This window comes from Bufo gargarizans, chromosome 3, assembly GCF_014858855.1.
Source record: "Bufo gargarizans isolate SCDJY-AF-19 chromosome 3, ASM1485885v1, whole genome shotgun sequence".
Taxonomy (NCBI): Eukaryota; Metazoa; Chordata; class Amphibia; order Anura; family Bufonidae; genus Bufo; species Bufo gargarizans.
In genome coordinates this window covers 159537704-159561370 of record NC_058082.1, presented here as the reverse complement: position 1 = coordinate 159561370, position 23667 = coordinate 159537704, and the positions used below count along the sequence as shown (strand labels likewise).

The 23667-nt window shown below is 45.3% G+C and overlaps 1 protein-coding gene across 1 annotated transcript; it reads right to left on the bottom strand.

The window, feature by feature from the left end:
• Positions 1-3351: 3351 nt before the first annotated feature.
• MCRS1 (microspherule protein 1) lies at positions 3352-18561 on the bottom strand. The gene is made up of 13 exons (XM_044287031.1): positions 18306-18561; positions 17088-17226; positions 15832-15993; positions 15634-15743; positions 14202-14310; positions 13558-13696; positions 13378-13453; positions 12070-12098; positions 10588-10680; positions 9720-9802; positions 5991-6078; positions 5132-5259; positions 3352-3741 (listed from the first exon to the last, which is right to left on the bottom strand). The coding sequence occupies exons 1-13, from the start codon at positions 18419-18421 to the stop codon at positions 3655-3657; spliced, it is 1359 nt and encodes a 452-aa protein (XP_044142966.1). The 5' UTR covers positions 18422-18561; the 3' UTR covers positions 3352-3654.
• Positions 18562-23667: the final 5106 nt, after the last annotated feature.

Below are 23667 nucleotides of genomic sequence, written 5' to 3'. Positions count from 1 at the left end.
CGTGAAAAACCCTTACATCACAGGAAGTGATGCACACCAGCCCTTACCAAGGTGCAACAGGAAACAGGCATGCTGTATCTAAAGCAGAAAGGAACCTGTGGAGTGGATTCCAGACGGTACAGCATCTGCAGGCAGAGTCCAGGACCAGAGCAGTGCATGAAGAAACACCGGCAACAGATCACCGCTGCTACCTGCCCTGCAATGCCGTTGGAAGCGGGCAAAAAGGGAAATGGCCAAGGAGAGCAGTGCTTGCCCGAGCACGGAGACTGTGTCTGTGGTGGCGAGTAGGCGAACACTGGCCATTCGCAACTGCTGGTACAGAGGCAATCTCATGGATCCAATACACTTCTCTCTGGAGAATTCACTTAGTAAGTTATTCTGTAGCGGACCCTTCTACCTCTGACATTACGCTTCAAAATAGAAAGTGCTTGGCTACAGCAGTCTCACAAATCTTCCTCCAATTGATATTTCTCATCTCTTACTTTTTGTTGGTTTTACCGTCTCGTCTTTCGTTTCTGTGTAAATGTGCAAACGACTGATCCATGCTCATTGAGCCTAATCCTCACTGCACAACTGCTCTATCTAATGTATACCTTACCACATGGGCATTTTAACATATATATCGTGTTTTGGGGATCACAAGTAGTGTTGAGCGGATCTGCCTCAAAAAACGGATTTGCTCTGGATACGTTGCGTGTGCATTGCGGGGAACCCGCACGAGTGCACACGCAATTTAGTCAGTTTTGACTGCAATTGCGTTGTTCAGTTTTTATCGTGCGGGTGCAATGCGTTTTGTACGCACGTGATAAAAAACTGAATGTGGTACCCAGACCCGAACCCGGACTTCTTCACTGAAGTTCGGGTTTGGGTTAGGTGTTCTTGTAGATTTTATTATTTTCCCTTATAACGTGGTTATAAGGGAAAATAATAGCATTCTTAATACAGAATGCTTACTAAAATGTCGATTGAGGGGGTTAAAAAATAAAAATAAATAACTCCCCTTATCCACTTGATCGTGCAGCCGGCATAGTCTTCTTTCAGGACCTGCAAAAGGACCTTTGATGACGTAATCACGCTCAGGTGACGTAAGCGCAGGTCCTGCAGAATGAAGATAGAAGATCCTTCTATCTTCATTCAGCAGGACATGCGCTGACATCATGCCGACTGCGCGATCAAGTGAATAAGGGGAGTTAATTATTTTTATTTTTTAACCCCTCAAATCGACATTTTAGCAAGCATTCTGTATAAAAAAAATCTATTATTTTCCCTTATAACCATGTTATAAGGGAAAATAATACAGTGAATCTACTTTAATGGGGTCCAGCGTTGCTCATCACTATCCTCTCCTAGCAACCACATGTGAAAATCGCACCACATCCGCACTTGCTTGCTATTTTCACGCAGACCCATTCATTTCTATGGGGCCTGCGTTGCATGAAAAACGCAGAATATAGAACATGCTGTGATTTTCACGCAACGCACAAGTGATGCGTGAAAAACATCGCTCATGTACACAGTCCCATTGAAATGAATGGGTCAGGATTCAGTGCGGGTGCAATGCGTTCACCTCACGCATTGCACCCGCGCGTAATTCTCGCCCGTGTGAAAGGTGCTTTAGGGTGCTTTCACACTTGCGTTTGAGGAATCCGGCAGGCAGTTCCGTTGCCGGAAATGCCTGCCGGATCCAGAAATCCGTATGCAAACGGATAGCATTTATTTCCGGCTCAGTCTGACAAATGCATTGAAATACCTGATCCGTCTCTCCGGGGTCATCCGGAAAAACGGATCTGGTATTTTTTTTCTTCTTCACGTTTAAAGGTCTGAGCATGCGCAGACCAGGAACCCAGATCCGGTTTTCCGGAACACTTGGTTACAGATCCAGCATTAATACATTTCAATGGAAATTAATACCGGATCCGGCATGTGTTCCGGAATTTTGGCCGGAGAAAATACTGCAACATGCTGCGGTATTTTCTTCTGCCAAATACCGTAAGAGGGACTGAACTGAAGACATCCTGATGCATACTGAACGGAATGCTTTCCATTCAGAATGCATTAGGATAAAACTGAAGGTTTTTTTTTCCGGTATTGAGCCCCTGTGACGGAACTCAATACCGGAAAACTGAACGCTAGTGTGAAAGTACCCTTATTTGTAACCCTGCACATTAAAGGAATTTTAGTTGACTTTCCGAGGAATGGGCTCCGTGTAGCAGGGTCACTTGGGTCCCCGGAGTTCTCCTTGCATCTTGAGTTTTTTTCTGCCTCCTCCGAGTCAGGTCAGGGCAGTGTGCAGCAGCTTGGATAATTCCATTACCCGCTCTAAGATGTGTTATGCTCTGTGCATAGCCTTTCCAGGTTATCAAATATAACCAGATACTACCCCCTTGTTTTTACGGTCCTTCCTGTGATGCCTCTCCCCTTTTCCATTTAAAGAGCCATACTTTCTATCCTACCCCAGTATTTGCTTATGGTACTTTTGATGCCGTTTGGGTGGGAAATCAGGTCTAATGTATATAAGGTGTGAAAAACTAATTGTTGCACAAACCATTTAGTGGAAATTTTGTATTCATATTATCCGTAAGGCCCCTTGACACATGAGCGAGTTTTCCGCTTGGGTGCAATGTGTGACGTGAATGCATAGCACCCGCACTGAATCCTGACCCATTCATTTCAATGGGTCTGTGTACATGAGCATTTTTATTTTTCACACATCAGGTCTGCGTTGCGTGAAAAACGCAGAATGTTCTATATTCTGCATTTCATGCAGCCCTGGCCCCATAGAATTGAATGGGGCGTCAGTAAAAAACACATTGCATTCGGAAGCAAGTGTAGATGCAATGTGTTTTTCACTGATGGTTGCTAGGAGATGTTGTTTGTAAACTTTCAGGTTTTTTTTATGACGAGCGTGAAAAGCGCATCAAAATGCATTGCACTCAAGAATTGAGCTAAATAGCTATGGGCTAATGGTCCTCTCTCTGTCTTACACTACTTTTTATACATTAGATCTATTCTGTTAACTATCTATTCCTAGTAGGATACTTCATAACTAGAACATGTAAGTATTTAGTACAGATCTAAATATTACATGGGCAGCATATAGAGCCAGCGTTCATACTACATACATATATTAGGAACTAGGGACATCACTACCTTTAAATGACCCAATAATATGCATATCTAGAAACCGTGTCAGGTTGCAGAGTTACTCGCCTGTATAAAAATTCACTGCGTAAATCTTAAAGCCTACGACCAAGACATGTTTTATGAAAATATTTAACAGCAAAGTTTGATAAATAAAAATTTCTTGTTAGTTATTTGCCCTTGAGAGTATACATTAAAACACACTTTTCCTTACAAAGCACATATCATTTAATATACGAGTGCAACTTCATTAAAAAAAAAAACTTATAACAAAAACATCCAAAAATATGAACAGAAAACCCCTAAGACTACGTACAGAATGGTGCATGAGGAATGAAGGATGGGGTGGAGTCCAGGCCTCAATAACAGTCTGTCTCTGGTTGCCCACTTAGTTGGCACAGACAATAGTTGAGGATCTACCTGAAGAGTATTCAGAGAAGGTCTTGGAGCACAGTGTAAGAGGACACATAAGTTATGTACAAACTCCTGAAACAGTTCATAAAGCGCCTTTCTTCAAGACTGAATCATCTTGGCAGCTTCCGCTTTAATGAGAGCTATGAGATCCTGATTGATGAGGAACACAAATCGAAGGCCAGAAATCTAAAAAGTGGAGACAGAAATTGTGAATGGTTGTTGCTCCCCATAAAAAGGCTAAGTTTAACCCATACACATCCTCCTCTCTAATAGTTTAATAGCACCAGCGCTTTAGTAGCAGCTCTAATAAAACAATATCGATCTAAAGTTAAAAAAAAAAAAAAAAGTCTGGGTCTGGATACAAACTACTTTATATACACACAGAAAATACCCTTTAAAAGGGCTGTGCAGTGTGATGATATTTATGACCTATCTTCAGAGTAGGTCTTAAATAACAGATTGGCAGGGGGTCCGACCTCCCGACTCAAGAGAATGGGACGAGCAGTTGCGAGTACACTGCCGCGCGCAGTTCAACATTAAAGAGAATGCAGCGCTCGCACGATTAACACGACTCCTTAAAGCAGCTGATCGGCAGGGGTGCTGGGAGTTGGACTCCCGACGATCTGATATTGATGACCTATCCTGAGGACAGGTAAATCGATATTACTCTACTACACAACCTCTTTAAAAGGGAATATATATATTTGTTTTTTATTAAAATAATTCCTGACATTTTCTAATCTTTATTTTCCCCAATTGTGGACATTTCTATTCTATTTTCTGTGCATGATTACGGGAGTGGCCATTTTGCCTGAGATGCTACTCTGTTAGACCAAATGCACACGGCCGTGAGCGGTCAGTGGTATCCCGGCCTGGAATCCTGCTAACAGCAGGAGCACACAGCGTCATTGGTTGCTATGATGCCGTGAGCTTCATGCCACCGCTGCACTACAGTAATACACTCGTGTGCATTCGGCCTTAAAGGGGTTTTCCGGGATTTTAATATTAATGACCTATCCTCAGTGAAAGGGACAGCTTCTTGTAATTACACTTGCTGCGATGTCAACGGTGAGCAGGTAAACAATGAAGGGAAGGCTGCTCTCACACTGAGCACAGCCTTCTCTTCAACCAGCTGATCAGCGGGGGTGCCGGGTGTTGGACCCCCGCCGATCTGATATTGATGACCTATCCTGAGGATAGGTCATCAATATTAAAATACTGACATATGCCACACAGCAGCTCCATGGACCATAGGGACCTGTACTGTGGAGAGGACTGTAACATCTATGGGAATGTTCTAGACATTCTTTATGACCTGTACAGAGGTCACCGTGTAGAGAGGGGCAGGAGGGGGCTGTGACCATCACATAATGTCAATGGTGGATTCAATGTCCCCTATACAGAGGTGATACCTTTCATAGAGATCCAGTCTGTGAGAGGCAAACATTGCAATTTCAGAATTATAGGCAGTGACATGGGGAAGGGGGGACTGGAAAAAAAACCCTTTAATTTTATTTCTGACCATGCATACATCCACACAGCCTCACAATAAAAATTGTCTGAAATCCAATTTTACCTCCACGACAGAGTTGTGACTTAGCTTCCACTTGCTCCCTGGCAATACAGGTCGACCATCAATATAAAGCGCTCTTCTTCCCTCATTCGCAATGAAAAAGTCACCATTGTTCTTCAGCTTTATAACACCTTCATGTGCAGAAAATACAAAACAGATTCAATGTGAAGTGGACTGCAATGTTGAGAAACTTTTCCTTTAGAAACTGCAAAAAGCAGTAAAGTACATCTAAAGTATATGGTTCAATATGCACTTAAAGAATACAAGTAGTGGCTATTCGAGCCTCAGTTCTGCCTACGTTTAGGGAAATAACCTCTCACTGGTCTCCTGGGACATCTACCAAAACCGTGGAACATGCAATCACCAAGTGGTATATTCAGGACTGAGCTAATGTCAAGAATGAAAGCTGTAGATCCAACAACTGGAGCGTCCATTTCTAGCAGCATTATGGTCTGTAAAGCCTCCAAAGCAGGACTACCTGGTCTTTCAGACTGTCCTTTCTACAATCAACCGGCCTCATTTAGCAAAGCTATCTAACAGGAAAAACAGGCATATAGCAACCAATCAGCGCTCACCTTTAATTAAAAAAATAAAAACTTTAAGAAATGAAAGGTGAGCTCTGATTGGTTGTGATGGGAAACTAAGAGAGTTTTCCTAATGGACAGTTTTGATAAATGCGGCCCAACGTGTTTTTAGTAGACAGAGAAACTGCCATAACATTGCATGCTTTGCAATGGCCATGTAGCCATAGCAAGATAGCAAAATTAATCACCTGAGACATACCATCTTTTAAATGTGGACATAGAGGCATTATACAAAATCCATGCAGATGACCTAGTAATAGTATCAGACCATAAATTACCTTGTTTGCGAGAAATCTTCCATGCTGGGCCCTCTAGCGACAGGTCCACGTCAATCTGGTTGTCCTTAGTGGCTCTACCTAGTGTTATCTAGGATAAAAGGAAACATGCTGCTATTCAGAGAACATGCACACTACAATAAAACCACTTCCACCACTCTAATCTAAAGTTAGTACTACCTGAATGTCATCAACAGGTCTCCTGCCATACCAGAGGGGATAAAACCTTGGACCACGTCTATACAAACAAGGTAACGCCCCTCCCCCACCTGGGACAGTCTGATCACCTTTCTTTGTTTCTCACCCCCAAGTATTCAACTCTTATCAACAGTGTGAAATCATCAGTGAAGACCATCAAAGTGTGGCCAGCGGGGGTAGATTCCTTACTCCAGGACAGGTGTAAAGACACGGACTGGAGCTTGTTTGCCTCTCAGGCCACCTGTGGTTCTCACACTAAGGCCTCTTTAACACGAACAATACGAATTGGCTCCGGATGCGTTCAGTGAAACTCGCACCATTTTGCAAGCAATTTCAGATCGTTTTGTCTGCGATTGTGTTCAGTTTAGTTTTTTCCGCCCCGGGTGCAATGCGTTTTGATGCGTTTTTCAAGCGTGTGATTAAAAAACAAAACGAAGATTTACAAACATCATCTTCTAGCAACCATCAGTGAAAAACGCATTGCATCCGCACTTGCTTCTGGATGAAATGCGTTTTTCACTGAAGACCCATTCACTTCTATGGGGCCAGGGCTGCGAGAAAAACACAGAATATAGAACATACTGGTGTTTTTCGAGCAACGCAGAACTGATGCATGAAAAAAAAGTTCATGTACACAGACCCATTTAAATGAATGGGTCAGGATTCAGTGCGGGTGCTGTGTGTTCATGTTAGGCATTGCACCCCCACGCAAAACTCGCTGGTGTGAAAGGGGCCTAAGGGTCCAGTCACACGTCCGTAGTGCATTGCGGATCCGCAATACACCCGGCCGGCACCCCCATAGAACTGCCTATTCTTGTCCGCAATTGCAGAAAAGAATAGAACATGTACTATTTTTTTCGGGAGCCGCGGACCGGAAGATCGGGCCCGCGCTCCGGAAATGCGGATGCAGACAGCACACTGTGTTGTCCGCATCTCTTCCGGCCCCATAGAAAATGAATGGGTCCGATTCATTCCGCAACGTTGCGGAACGGACCCGGACCCATTCTACGGACGTGTGAATGGACCCCAATATCGATTCTTATACGTACTTAGTACTGGAATACATCAAACACCACAATTGACAATCAGAAGCAATGGATGAACAAGGAAGTGCGGCTTCTACTAAAGGCACGTAACAATGCCTTCAGATCTGGTGACGCTCAGGCCTACAGCACGTCAAGGGCAGACCTGAAGAGGGGCCTCAAGAAGGCCAAGCACAGCTACAAGCTGAAGGAACACTTTGTTAACTCTGACCCACGACGCATGTGGCTGGGCATTCAGGCCATCTCAGACTATAAGCTCAGCAATTCCACACAGACAGCCATGACTGTGTCCTCCCTCAATGAGCTAAATGACTTTTACGCTTGTTTTGACAAGGACAACAAGGAAAAGTCTGCCAAAACCTCTGATGACTGCCATACCTTCACTCTCACTATTTTAGATGCCCAGAACGCACTGAGCAGCATCAACGCTCGCAGAGCTGCTGGCCCTGACTGCATTCCTGGACGGGTGCTTCGAGCATGTGCTGAGCAGCTCTGCGTGGGATATATTCCACCTCCATTGTACCAGTGCCAAAACACTCATCACCAACGTGCCTGAACGACTACCACCCTGTAGCACTCACGCCTATAGTTATGAAGTGCTTTGAGCGACTGGTCCTGGCACACCTCACGTTATGCTTGCCCCCCACACTGGATCCTCACAAATTTGCGTATTGAAGTAATAGGAGTACAGAGGATGCTGTATCTACAGCGCTTCACTGTGTACTCTCACAACTGGACAACAAGAATACTTATGCAAGAATGCTGTTTGTTGACTTCAGCTCAGCCTTCAATACAGTCATTCCTTCCAAGTTGCTCACTAAACTTGTGGATCTTGGAATCAGTAACTCTATTTGTAACTGGATCATGGACTTTCTGACCAACAGACCCAAGCATGTTAGGTCAGGAAATAACTGTTCCTCCTCCATCACACTCAACACTGGCACTCCACAGGGCTGTGTGCTGAGCCCGTTCCTCTACTCCCTTTTCACCTATGACTGCAGGCCTCGGTATGGATCCAACCCCATCATCAAGTTTGCAGAGGACACCACGGCGATCAGTCTCATCAGTGACAACGATGAGTCTGACTACAGGGAGGAGGAAAAGCACCCATCTGTGTGGTGCGCTGACAATAACCTGCTCCTGAATACCAGCAAAACAGAAGAGCTCATTGTGGACTTCAGGAAGGAGGAGAGACACCCATGACCCCATCCACCACATAAATGGCACGGCCGTTGAACGGATCTCCAGTTTCAAGTTCCTGGGAACCCACAGGTCTAAGAATCTGTCCTGGTCAACCAACATCTCGAGCCTGGGGAAGAAGTCACATCAGCGCCTCTTTTTCTTGAGGACACTGAAGAAAAACCACCTGTCTGCAGAAACATTGGGTAACTTCTACTGCTGTGCGATAGAAAGCATCCTGACCAATTGTGTAACAGTCTGGTATGGGAATTGCTCTGTGGCTGACCGTAAGGCACTGCAGCGGGTGGTGAAAACCGCCCAACGCATCATAGGGACTCCACTTCCCGCTATTGAGGATGTTCACAAGAAGAGATGTCTACGTCAGGCACGCATCATTCTTAGGGTCCATTCACACATCCGCAAAATGGATCCATTCCGCAATTTTGCGGAACGGGTGCAGACCCATTAATTTCCAATGGGGCCGGAATGTGCTGTCTGCATCCACATTTGCGGATCCGCACTTCCGCATCCGTGCTTCCGTTTCCGCAAAATAATAGAACATGTCCTATTCTTGTCCGCAATTGCAGACAAGGCATATTCCATTAGTGTCGGCAATGTGCGGTCCGCAAAATGCGGAACGCACATTGCCGCTTTCCGTGTTTTGCGGATCCGTGGCTCTGTGTATCCGCAAAACAGGTTGCGGACGTGTGAATGGAGCCTTAGGGACTCCACTCATCCTGCCAATAAACTCTTTCAGCTTCTTCCCTCTAGAAGGTGCTACAGGACCCTTCAGACTAAAACCAGCAGGTTTAGGAACAGCTTCTTTCCCACAGCTATCAACCTACTGAACTCAGTCCCCGATGAACCTTTCCATCCACAATCATTTAACCCTCTACACTCCTCCCCCCCTCCATCCATCCCATGACCATGACTGTCAGTCATTCTCAATATTCACTGTATGTTCCCATTGGTTACTGCTATAGTTTGGGAGACTGTCATAGCATAAGTCTCTGTTAGCACATCTGCATATACGTATACATCAGTACATCTGTATATTTGTCCATAGTACATTTGTATATTTGCTCTCTGTATAGCAATAAACACCTGTATACTTAACTTATTTGTACATAACTAGTCCTACCTTCTACACTATCCTTACCTGTATATAACCTGTTTTTATTGCACTTGCTGCTCTTTGCACTTCTGATTAGATGCACTCTGTATCTCTTTATTCTGTATTTATACATGTGTAAGGACCATAAAAGTTGAATCAAATCAAAAGCCATATTTCTGCACTAATTTTTTATATTACCTCTCGGGACCTCATCAGATATCGTACCATGCGCCCACGTAAAACCGCCAACGTCTGTGTATCAAAATCTGGAGAGCTCATTCCTATACAGGAGAAAGCACACAGCAGTCATGGAGATAGGTCTATTCAATCTATCGTTAGCACTGCTTTCTCATGAGGAGGACATTTTTACCACAATAAGGAGATCTAGTCCTGGAAATACTTTGTATCATACTGATAATTATCTGAGGGTGAAGACCATCACAGGACAAGGCAAATCAGCTGAAAATAATAGTACCCTGTATGTATAAACCAACAGTATATCAGTGGTAAACTAGGCTGGGTAACCATGGTCAGCCGAACAAGCTCTGACGAATACTATAGTATTCCGGCATGTGACAGGGTACTTCTATTTTCCCATCTCCTGGTCCTGTAACCATGTCACTCTTTTGAACATTTACTAATCTTGCAATTAATGGATAGTTCTAAGGGTACTTTCACACTAGCGTTTTTCTTTTCCGGCATAGAGTTCCGTCCGAGGGGCTCAATACCGGAAAAAAACCTCATCAGTTTTATCCCCATAGAATTGAATGGGTCTGGATTCAGTGCGGGTGCAATGCGTTCACCTCACGCATTGCACCCGTGCGGAAGTCTCGCCCGTGTGAAAGAGGCCTTAAGGCTTCTGTTTGACTGATACAGTGACTAACCAGACTACTCCATATACCTAATGCTGAGGTCTTATGGATAAATGTCACACAATCTCATGAAAAACACTGCAGAAAATGTGCTGCACTGCCTGCTGCAATATTCATAACTACAAACAGATTATCACTTCACTAAATTATATATAAAAAAGGTGACAGGGCTGAGGAATACATAAAATACTAACCTGTTATACTGTCCACCAGCACTTGCCAACGATGCAGCTCCTGCTCTAGTTGACGGATCTCACGTTTTTGTCGACGGTCAGCAACAGTAAGCTCTGTAAAAGGAATGTGATAAATATACAGCACTAGCTGAAGGACCCGGCTTCGCTCGGGTATATTTAATCTATTTCATTTAATGTTTGTGTGTCGTTAAAAGATATCAACACTATCCACTATAACAGTGACATCTAAAGCACCCCGCCCCCTTAACAGTGACCTCCGCTGACCCCCCCGTGGGCCTCCACAGAAGGCCACCCCCTTAACTTTGACCTTTACAGCAGTCTTCCCCTTTAACAGTGAGTTTCACAGCATACCACACCCTTAACAGTGACCTCCACAGAGGCCTGCCCCCTTAACAGTGGCCTTTACAGCAATCTGCCCCTTAACGCTGACCTCCATAGCAGACAATCCCCTTAACTGAGACCTCCACAGCAGCCTGCCCCTAGGGTGGCCAGAGGTCCAGTTTTACGCCGGACAGTCCGGCTTTCAGACTCCCTGTCCTCCTGGAGGGACACAAGGATGTTCTTTTGAACAGCTCACTCTTAGACAGCAGCACTGTGCTGTCTGAGTGTGAGCTGTAGGAAGAAAGTCACCATCCCTCCCACCCCTGTAGCTGACAGAAGTAGTTTTTTAACTTAATTTTTTCAATCCCTGTCGGCTGAGTTGGGGCGTGGCCTAATCAGATCAGGGCGTGGCTTAGCGGGACCTAGAAGTAGATTTTTAACTTTATTTTTTCAATCTGTCGGCTGAGGGCGAGTGGCCTAACTGGATCGGAGGTGTTGCTTAGTGGGGCGAGGTTTTAAGTTAGTCTTTTGAGGGTGGACACATTGTGGCAGGGGGCATGTCTGGGCTCCTTCCTGCAAGAGCGACGCCCCTCTGGGCACCTTACTGGCTCATTTGCATACCAAATAAACTGGATTTTCAGAGGATAAAAACATCTATTGCTGGAACAAAGGCACATCTTGAAATAAGGTACTAAGTGCTATTAGGCCATGGCTTTACTTCAATAGCGATTATCCCGGTGACAGACTTCCTTTAAAGCTCTCCTACAGCAGTGAACATAAATGGCTCGGTTGTTTTGGAAACCTGGAGTAAAACTGTGTGTATGTGGAGGCTAACAGCCTGCAAGCTTCAATTGGCTGATAAGGGTCATGTGACCAAGCTTCTATTGGCTAATGCATTTTTTGGGAATATCTCAGGAACGGTACATCCTAGAGAGCTGGTACACCTGATGTACCTATGTGCCAAATTTCGGGATTGTAAATGCGACAGTGCGGATTCCTTTAGCGGACACACACATACACTCAGCTTTATATATTAGATGGGATGATTTTTCAGGATAAGCATCAAAGCTACTTAAATACACAACAAATTGATCAAAATATGCACCAAGAACATCACATGTAAAATACCAAAATTATACATGTTTGCACAGGTTAACTTACCATGCTCCAGAACTTCATCGCGGGAGTCCCTACAAAAATAATCAGAATTCTAATTTATTTTATGCACTTATATAGCACTACTATATTCTGCAGCGCTTTACAGACCTTAGCATCACGCTGTCCCCAATGGGGTTCACAATCTAAGTTCCCTATCAGTATGCCTTTGGAGTGTGGGAGGAAACTGGCAAACCCGGAGGAAACCCACACAAACACGGGGAGAACATACAATCTCCATGGAATGTAAAGTACCCAGGACTAGGAGATGTCCTCTATGTCTACTCCAGGATTTTTTCCCCCCTGACATGAGGAAAGTTGGCTTCTACTACATGAGTGTTTTTTAGCTTCCTCTAAGTCAGCTTTATACTACAAAACCTATACGGAGATTGCTTATTTAGAAAAACTGATCACCAAATTCTCGTGGCTCAGAAATACTCTCCCAGCTCCTGGAGGTTTCGAAGTTACAGACTGAGGGTCCATTCACACGTCTGTTTGTGTTTTGTGAATCCGTAAAACACAGACACCGGCAACGCGTGTTCCGCATTTTGCGGACCACACATCGCCGGAACTCTCATAGAAAATGCCTTTTCTTGTCTGCAATTGCGGACAAGAATAGGACATGTTCTATTTTTTTTGCAGAACGGAAGTGCGGATCTGCAAATGCGGATACGTACAGCACATTCCGGCCCCATTGAGAATGAATGGGTCCACACCAGTTCCGCAAAATTGCGGAACGGATGCGGACGTGTGAATGGACCCTAATACTGTCCCTTTGTTAAATTCACAACATACTCCATAGTATTCAGTAGTGGGGGTAGTTCCAATGGGAATGTGTGTGTGTGGAGCTGGCTGAATTGAATGGGAGAAGCACTGCAGTAACCAGCTCCATCCACTGCATAGTGAACAGAGCCATGTAAGTCCCAGTGCCTACTTTCGGTACCGGAGGTCCTAAGAAACAGATTATCACAGGCATGCAGACCCCCTACCAACCAGACACTGATGACCTATCCTTAGGTTAGGCCATCAGTATTAAAATCCTGGATCCCTTTAATGTTCTTTGCGTTGAAAGTTTGGAAGCTTCAGTACCAATTACTGGTTTCATAACATTTAGCTATGGTCTCAGGTTACAGTATGTTAGACCTAGAACAGTTGTCCAGGGACCACTCAATATTGTAAGATGAGACAGCAATATATTTAATTCAGTATCCTCCACAGATTGTTTGAGAGTTACTTTTCCACTTCCTTCATCCAAATACACTGAAACTCAAACCCTACACATCAAATTATTAGTCTTTACAACCAATTCCTTACCTAAGTTTGGAGTCATCAAGCATGTCCTCCGCATCAGAGAAGTTTAGGACTTGATCCCCTTTGGGTAATGGCTGAACTAAATTATTGACAATAATAAATAAATAAATAAATAGGATTATTCATGAGTCAGCAATTAACTGCATGTGTGCAATACAAAGGTGAATGCCATGAGCTAGATACCTGTTTGGTCCTCCAGAAGATAGTACTGCTTCATAAGCTGCCAATGCACCTGAAGAGACTTGGCTGTGCGGGACATATAGAAAACCTCGGGATGTTTGCTGAGTAGATCTTGAAAAATCTCCAGTGTAGGCTGAGAGCTCTGTAAAGAAATCCCAATAGCACCGGCAATTATTTACTATGCTACTCTAGTTTTCAGCATCACCCCTCTACTAGAGTTGTTCTGGCACTTTTTTGGCGACTTAAAATAAAATAAAAAGTCCAATTCTTAAATCTGGAGTAAAACTCGTTCAGAGAGAACTACGTCCACCTTTCCAACTGCTTTTCAAAACTGGAGGGAAAATGTAGAAATGCAAAAAGTCGCAAACTGTTTGTGCAAGCGAGTGCAAAGCGAGCCCTATTTTTACGACTTTTTGAAGAAGATTTTGTCATAGTAAAAATATTTGGCACCTTTAGCTGTAGACATGGTGTATGCATCAGATGGTACAACCTCCAAAAATCTATTTTAATTTCAGACAAAACAAGAAAAACACCAAGTGGAGAATACTTTTGCAAGTCACTGTATGCCATGGTATTATCATGCATCTGCTTGATCACTTGAAAATGAAAGAGCAGAAATATGTTTTGTCAGGATGGCTCCTACTTACAGAGCTGATTGTACTGAGCAACTGTTCCTCCGCTTTACTGAACAGCACCTTGCTTTGGATCGCAGCGATGGCCTCTGGATGTAGCTGTCGGATTGCCTGGCATGCTAGCCTACCGAAAATCATACATTGCTTGAGTCATTTTGCCCATCCTACATTCCTCTGATGCTAAATTAATATAAAAACCTTAAAGTAGCACTCCCACAAAAATGTATATTCTCTGACCTTTTAGAAAGATCTATGATGTAAACTGCAGAGAGGGTAATCTTCTCATCGGTGACTGTATTTGTGAGTTATAGCCTCTCGTCTGATCTCCAACAGACAAGACAGTAAGGATCCATTCAGACGTCAGTAGAATGGGTCCGGATCCGTTCCGCAATTATGCAGAACGGGTGCGGACCCATTCATTTTCAATGGGGCCGGAAAAGATGTGGACAGCAAACAGTGTGCTGTCCACATCCGCATTTCCGGTCCGTGGCCCCGAACTTCCGGTCCGCAGCTCTGCAAAAAAATAGAGCATGTCCTATTCTTGTTCGCAGCTGCGGACAAGAATAGGAATCCTCTATTAAGTGCCGGCAATACGTGGACCGCAAAACACTACGGGCGTCTGAATGGACCCCAAGTCAGTTACTTCTCTATTCATGTCTATGGCACTGGCTTCCTGTCCACACATAAGATGCTGTGTTATTTGGAGAGTCAGAGTGATGGTCACATGACACAGCTGAGGATAAGAAGGGAGGTTATAACTCACAAATACAGTCACTGTTAAGAAGATAGTCTTTATAAAAATAACAGTATGGATCCTATCAAATTCATTTTGAAAAGGTACGCTTTTTTCCCCGAACTCCCTCTGTTCTAGTGCTGCTAACCTTTATTATCTGATGGCAGTGGTGACATAAGCATATGCCACATGTAACGGCAACCAATCACTGGCCGCATGCCATATAATGCTGAGGCTAGTCACTGAATCCAGCAGTCACTGCTGTGGCAGACGGGGTTCAGACATTAAAGGGAACCTGTCACCGGTATTTTGTGTATAGAGCTGAGGACATGGGTTGCTAGATGGTCGCTAGCACATCCGCAATACCCAGTCCCCATAGCTCTGTGTGCTTTTATTGTGTCAAAAAAACGATTTTATACATATGCAAATTACCGAGATGAGTCCTGTCCCTGAGATGTGTCACGTACAGGACTCATCTCAGGGTAATTTGCATGTGTATCAAATTGGTTTTTTTTTGACACAATAAAAGCACACAGAGCTATGGGGACTGGGTATTACGAATGTGCTAGCGGCCATCTAGCAACCCATGTCCTCAGCTCTATACACAAAATCCAGGTGACAGGTTCCCTTTAAGGTTTGATTCTTTTTCAATAGATAAATTAAGACATACACATAAATTAGATACATAGAAACATCAAATAAAATGTTGCTTACTTGGAGATGACAGGGTCATAGAGAAGCGCATACCACCGCTCCTGTATTTCATTGAGGGTGAAACGACAGCTGAACTTCACACCAAGATGTACAGCCTGCAGATCATTTGTCTGAAGATTAAAGCAACAACATAATGCAGGCTCTCCAGACACCATACTAAATTGGGGAACGACAGGAAAAAACTAAAGGGAGTCATACCTGTAGCACTGTGTTGATAAGAAGCAAGTCATCGGCCGGTTTCCATCTCCCCAAGTCCTTGGTAACCTGAAGTGGCTGCTTACTCTTTTTTATCCTTTTGGTGATGCTGGGGCTCGGGGCAGGGGATGGTGGCGCTGGCGCAGACACCGTTTTGCAGACTTGCTGCAATAAAACACACATTGCCGTGTTCCATCACATACGAATAAGGCTACTGTACACGTAAACCAGGGATCGGCAACCTCCGGCACTCCAGCTGTTCTGAAACTACAACTCCCAGAATCCTTCTTTCACTTCTATGGCAGTTACAAGAACAGCCAAGTCCTGGGAGTTGTAGTTTCACGGCAGCTGGAGTGCCGAAGGTTTCTGATCTCTGACCTATACAATTCAACTAAGGAAGAATTCATTTCTTCACAGTTTATTTCCACATAAACTATCATGTGCATTTACTGAAATATTTCTTCTTAGCTTTAAAAGGTAGTTTTTCTTAAATAGAGTCAAAACGGCAAACGATCCCCGACTCTTGTTCTGATGCGTTCTAGGTTCCTGCTGGTTTCTACTTCCTGGTCCCTCAACACACGGTAAAAGACCTCTCAGCCAATCACAGGCAGAAGGTGAGCCGCCGCAGCTAGTGAATGGCTGATCGGTCTTTCGTATGGGTGAAGAAAGAGCAGGAAGATCTGCCACTTATTCAAACTTACTTACTGGCATCCATACAGATGCCAAGCGCTGCAGACGCAGTTCTCTCTTCAGCACTGTTACACATGTATCTGTATGGACTGCCATAGCCTCTTCAGAATGGTCTGTAAGGAGAGGGATCCTATTTGAGCACCATGTTATCTATTCTGTACCAGAACCAGGGAAGCCTCAGAAAAGAGCGACGAGTGACAGGTCACTGCTTTATGACAGTCAGACCCTTTAAAAAAGGTTTAATGGCCAAATAACCACTTTAACCCTGATACAGTGGGGCAGATTAACTAATCCTAAGCCTTAAGGCTGGGTTCACATCATCGTTTAGCTTTCCATTCTTCTGATCCGTCAGAAGAATAGAAAAATAATAATAAAAAAAAATAATAAAAATTATCCGTTATTTTGAGCATCAGTTTGCATCACTTCTGTCAGAGATCAGGTACTTTGTGTCCTGTCAAAACTGCTGCTCAAGGTAACGGATCCGTTTTTCTGTTGGATCAGGAGAACGGAAAGCTAAATGGTTATATAAACCCGGCCAAAGAGTGATGGAGCACGAGTCGTTTGCTGACCTTCTTCTTCTCGCTGGACGAAGGTTCGCTGCCAGATAATCTCCCCGACTCTCCTCCACTGGGGCCTCGTGGACGACTGGAGGATTTGGCAAGGCTGCTCTCAACCAATTCGTCATCAAATTTCTTCCTTTTGATAAATCTATCAATTCAAGATACAAAACACTGTAACCATTATACTGAATATGTTCCTGTCACCACATAGTCTGTATTCATACAGCGCCAGCATATTCTGCAGCAGTTTACAATCAGAGGGGGGATCAGACAAATCACTACAGAACCAATCAACAATTCGAGTGAGGGCTCTGCGCACCAGAGCTTACAATCCACAGGAAAACAGGAGTGACATACTCTAACCGTCGCCAGCACAAGCAGCAAGGGAATACCGGCTGTTACTGGCACAGAGAGGGGGGGGGGGACGCCGCCCGTCACTGGCACAGAGAGGGAGGGGGGGACGCCGCCCGTCACTGGCACAGAGAGAGAGGGGGGGACGCCGCCCGTCACTGGCACAGAGAGAGAGGGGGGGACGCCGCCCGTCACTGGCACAGAGAGAGAGGGGGGGACGCCGCCCGTCACTGGCACAGAGAGAGAGGGGGGGACGCCGCCCGTCACTGGCACAGAGAGAGAGGGGGGGACGCCGCCCGTCACTGGCACAGAGAGAGAGGGGGGGACGCCGCCCGTCACTGGCACAGAGAGAGAGGGGGGGACGCCGCCCGTCACTGGCACAGAGAGAGAGGGGGGGACGCCGCCCGTCACTGGCACAGAGAGAGAGGGGGGGACGCCGCCCGTCACTGGCACAGAGAGGGGGGGACGCCGCCCGTCACTGGCACAGAGAGAGGGGGGGACGCCGCCCGTCACTGGCACAGAGAGAGAGGGGGGGGACGCCGCCCGTCACTGGCACAGAGAGAGAGGGGGGGGACGCCGCCCGTCACTGGCACAGAGAGAGAGGGGGGGGACGCCGCCCGTCACTGGCACAGAGAGAGAGGGGGGGACGCCGCCCGTCACTGGCACAGAGAGAGGGGGGGACGCTTGTCACTGGCACAGAGAGAGAGGGGGGGACGCTTGTCACTGGCACAGGCTGTATGATAAAAGGCAATAGGTCTCTGAGCTGAGCCCATGTCTCTAGTTTACTCAGAGGCTTCTAGACGCACAGCAGCTGCCAGGGCACATTCACACTATGTAGCAGAAGCGATGAGGAAACACCAGCGGCGCCTACGTCACCTGGACGAGCTCCTCCTCTTGGGTATCGGGCCAGACCCCTGGGAGAGGCTCCTCTTATGTCCGGCGGAGGAGTCCTCGTCCTCGGAGCGGCTGGCGCACGCCAGCAGGGACTCCATCCCCTCCGCTGCTCTCCTCAGAACATCCGGTGACCGGTCTACCGATTAATCCACCATTATCCTGCAGTGACCTGCACCGCTTCCCGGCCTGCGCTAGGATCTGCTCATTTCACCATGACATCACTTCCGGCGGCCGGAAATACAGCTGAGGGCGGGGATTATTCATTGTCCGCTGGTACGCGGCTTGTAATGCGCTAATGTCAGGGGTCTGGAGGGCTTCAGAGCTAGATGTGCGGGCTGGCCTGCCATACAGTGTTGCCGTATTGCATCTCTCGTGTATAACGGCAGTTTTACTAAATTAGTGGAGCCCTTTCTTCTATAGAAGCTGGAATTGTAGGACTTCAGCAAAATGGCGCTCAGATCTTATAATGCGCTTGCGCAAAAGACCTTAAAGCAGGGGTCAGCAACCTCAAGCACGCCAGCTGTTGTGAAACTACAATTCCCAGTATACTCTATTCACTTCTATGGGGTTTCAAGAATAGCCAAACAAGTGTGCATGCTGGGAGTTGTAGTTTCATCACAGCTGGAGTGTTAGAGGTTCTGATCTCTGACCTAAGGTGTAAATGACGTCCAGAACCTCAAATAGCCCTGCTGCAAGTGTTAGGTTTAACCCCTTAGACTATTTTGGATTTGTGGTTGTGACTTTTTTTTTATCTCCACATTTCAAACATCTTTGATTAACTTTTATATTTTCTGAGTTTATAGCCTTTCGAGGGATTGTTTTGTGGGACAGGTTGTATCAGTTTAGTGGCACCATTTTGGGTCACATCTTATGTATTGACACATTTTTTTGGGGGGTGATGGTATGAAGTAACACAGCTATTCCACCATTGTTTTTTGGGATTTTTTACAATGTTCACCCTATAGGATAAAATGTGATAATTTTATTGGACAGTCATCGCAGACGCAGCGATACCAATTTTATATTTATTTTTACGTAAATAAAGGCTTTCATAAGCAAAAAAGCTAATTTTTTGTTTACTTTTTCGAACACTTTTTCAGACTTTTTATTTTTCCCCAGTTCATCCTCTGATTACTGGTTAATACACAGGAATAATTCTGTACTGCAGTGTATGTCGGTTACTGAGAAAACTGAGATAATGCTTAGTCATCCCTGCCATATCTACCCCATATGAGATGAGAGAGGGAGCCCCCTCCCTCTATCTAACCCCTTAGATGTTGTGGTCAGCATTGACCACAGCATCTAAAGAGTTAAACTGCTGGGATTGGCATTAGCTCAGGTAGGCACTTGCTACTGGTGATGTCATCACAGCGCCATACTATTGTGGTAGCGAGCATTAAACAGGATTTGTCACCAGTAAAACTCACTGAGTTACACATAGCATAGAGGATGTGTGTCATCTCTGGGGGCCCCTTCTCCCCTCTTTGAATGAAGTGGCGGTCATGCATGCACACTGCCGCTCCGTTCAGCTCTATGGGGGGGCAGTTCTATATGGACAGTACTGGCAGCCTATTAGACTATTAGATCAGAACCTAATAGGCTTGCATGCATGACACACCGTGATGATACTGTTAGGTTTCCAACTACCATGGCAATCCCTCAGCACCCAGCAATCACTTCAGGGGTGAGAAAGGGAACGCCCTCCCTCTGAAACCACATTTAAAGGGAACCTGTCGCCTGGATTTTGTGTATAGAGCTGAGGCCATGGGTTGCTAGATCGCCGCTAGCACATCCACAATACCCAGACCCCATAGCTCTGTGTGCTTTTATTGTGGAAAAAAAACTATTTGATACATATGCAAATTAACCTGAGATGAGTCCTGTCCCTGACTCATCTCATGTGCAGGACTCATCTCAGGTTAATTTACATATGTATCAAATAGTTTTTTTTCCACAATAAAAGCACACGGAGCTATGGGGACTGGGTATTGCAGATGTGTTAGCGGCGATCTAGCAACCCATGTCCTCAGCTCTATACACAAAATCCCAGTGACAGGTTTCCTTTAACCTCCGCTCCACCTAGCATTGCACACTCATGTAACAATACATCTCTGTGATAGAAGGCACAGCAAAAGTGCATATTGGGGGTTGTTTTCTTTTTTAAAATGTACCTTAGGCCACCAGGACTTCTAGTCCCCAAAACTATGAGAAGCAGGTGTATATTCAGCAAGACAGACTCTAAAATGCTGCATACTGTATCTGTCCTGAGTGAGATCAATTTCTCCAGTGTCGATGCAAGACTGGTGCAGGAAGAGATATCAACCTGTGCATGTCTGCTGGTTGGTAAAGAGCACTGCAGGACCCTGGGGTTTCTATAATGTATGATAGGGACACTGCTGAAGCACTGGTTTGCAAGGAATGACCTGGGGGCGATGCTTGGATTGAGCTACTTATACACTGTAGTTTTCTGTGTCTTCTGGGCTTCCATGATTGAGAAGTATCTAACTAGTACTGTGGCTCCCAAAAGGCAGTCAGACAGCCATCCCTTATAACTTTTTTAGGCCTCATGCACTCGGCCACTGCTCGGCCGTTCTGTGCACTGTGGACCGCTCTTTGCACGGGCAACATACGCGCTGGATTCCGCAGACGGATCCAGTCCCATGTTGTTGGAACCATCTGATCAGATACTGATGATAAAAAGTCAGAAAAACCCTTAAATACTGATGACCTATCCTCAAGATAGCTCATCAGTATCTGATCGGTAGGGATCTGACACCTGGCAACCCTACTTGCAGCTTACCAAGCACAGTGCCGTCCATTGTATAGTGGCTGTGCTTGGTATTGCAGCTCAGCCCCATTCACTTGAATAGCACTGAGCTGTGCCTAGGCAATGTGACTGAAGAATGTGACTGTCACTGGCCTAGGGAAAGAACGCCGGGCTCACCGGAGTAGTCATGGCTTCTTAAAACAGCAGATTTTTAGGGGTGCTAAAAGCCAGACCCCCACCAATCAGATACTGATGATATATCCTGAGTATTAAACACTTGGACATCCCCTTTAATCACAAATATATGAATGTCCAGTAAAAGTATTAAAACCAGTTATTTCCTATCTCCAACAAACAATAAATGATTCAGCAAAGACATTAGTCAGAACAGTGCATTAGATAAGTCATGATAAAACAGGATGGGATCATTATTAATGCAAAGCTCTAAGACCATGCATTATTCTAATGACCAGGAGTGATTTCAGCTCTTGGGGCAGATTTACTAATCCTGTTAAAAAGGAAGACATTGTAAGCATGACCAGCCTAAGATGCCTGAAATTTATCCTAGTGGCTCATAAAGGGGTTGTGTTACTTTAGCAAGTGGCATTTATCATGTACAGAAAGTTACTATAAGGCCCTTACTAATGTATTGTGATTGTCCATATTGCTTCCTTTGATGGCTGGGTGCATTATACACTTCTTGTTTCCATGGTTACGACCACCATGCAATCCAGCAACAGTAGCCATGCTTGCACACTGTAGTTAAAAAGCGACGCCCTCTCTGGTGGCCGGGACCATGGGAGTGCACATAAGGATGGCGCTGTTTCCTATAGTGTGCAAGCATGGCCACCACTGATGGATTGCAGGGTGGTCATAACCATGGAAACGAGCAGTGTATAATGTGATGGAAAAATAAATCCAGCCAGCAAAGGAGACAATATGGACAATCACAATATATTAGTAAGTGCCTTGTATTAACTTGTCTACATAATAAATGCCATTTGCTGAAGAGAGACAACCCCTTTAAGCCTAGACAGGCAGATCAGCAAGCGATTGTCGGAAGGGAAGCGCTGCCTCCCAGCAATTGCTTGCTAGCTAGCAGAGGAGAACGCTACTATTTCCTCTGCAGCATGGGGAGGAGCGATTGCTATGCATTTGCTTGTCCCCATACTAGTGGTTTGCTGGCGGCAGATCACTACTAGACAGCTCAATCTGTCGCCAGCAAGCGCTGATTTTTAAGCATGCTTAAAAATCTGAATTGACCGATGAACGTTCCTCGTTCATCTGACAATTGGCGGCAGTATTACACTGCCAGATGATCGCTATCAAGCGCTCATGCGAACACTCGTTAACAATTACGCTGGGTTCAGACCTGAGCGTACTTGAACGTACGCTCTGTATGCGCGATTGTACGGGCGTTTGCAATCGCGCATACAGAGACAAGCGAACGCCCATTGTCGCGCGTTCCCGCTGAAGTCTGTGTACGGGAACGCACGACAAGACGCCCCAAAGAAGCTCCTGTACTTCTTGGGGCGTCGGGCGTTTTACAGCGCGATCGTACGCACTGTAAAACGCTCAGGTGAGAACCATTCCCATAGGGAATCATTGGTTCTTGCCTGTTGAGCGTTTTACAGCGCGTAGGAACGCGCTGTAAAACGCTCAGGTCTGAACCCAGCCTTATGAGCCAGTGTAATACAGCCTTTACTATAAGATAAATGGTGCACAGCTAGAAACTGTTGTCTAACTTTACACCAACTAGTGGTTGGTTTACCTTGCACCAAAAATTTGGCACAATGGGGGAAATTTATCAAAACTGGTGTAAAGGAAAACTGGCTTAGTTGCCCATAGCAACCAATCAGATTCCACCTTTCATTTTTCACAGCTCCTTTGGAAAATGAATGGTGGAATCTGATTGGTTGCTATGGGCAACTAAGCCAGTTCTACTTTACACCAGTTTTGATAAATCTCTGGTGCACTTACTTTATAAATAGGTCCGTCCAGTGAATGCAGTCTGCCAACATAAGCACTGCACAATGGGGGAGTCTTCTTCTGGCCATGTTAACTGTTTAGTTTTCTGCACCGGCTGATCCTGAGGATAGGTCTTCAGTAATGCCAGGCTGAACCATGAGATACTTTTTTTTATCCATAAAAACTGTTTAAGATGTTACATCTGTGGATAGGCATAATAATATGTACAGCCACCTGTTAGCACATATACAGTATAGCGGGGATCAGCAACCTCCGGAACTCCAGCTGTTCAGGAACTACTACTCCCAGAATGCTTAATTCACTTTTGGAGGAGTTAGAACAACCGAGCATGTTTGCATGCTGGGAGTTGTAGTTTCACAGCAGCTAGAGTGCCGGAGGTTGCTGATCCCTGCAGTATAGAATATGCTGTAACTGGCAGGTTCACAGTAACGTCAGAGAGGGAACAACCTTCTTTTTATTAACATCCTGCGAAGCATTGATTCTGGTATGTTAAAGGGGCTATTCCATTAGAATAAAAAGTTTGGCCATGGGCTATCCCCCTCTGCTACCGTTCTACTGGTGGATAGGATCTCGCTGTTCTCCATTTCC

Coding starts and splice junctions, on each gene's coding strand:
- MCRS1 (XM_044287031.1), bottom strand. CDS start 18,421: ATGGAGTCCCTGCTGGCGTGCGCCAGCCGCTCCGAGGACGAGGACTCC. Junction 15,744..15,831: donor TTATCAACACAGTGCTACAG/GTATGACTCCCT, acceptor TTTAATCTTCAG/ACAAATGATCTGCAGGCTGT. Junction 10,681..12,069: donor CGATGAAGTTCTGGAGCATG/GTAAGTTAACCT, acceptor TTCCTTTTACAG/AGCTTACTGTTGCTGACCGT.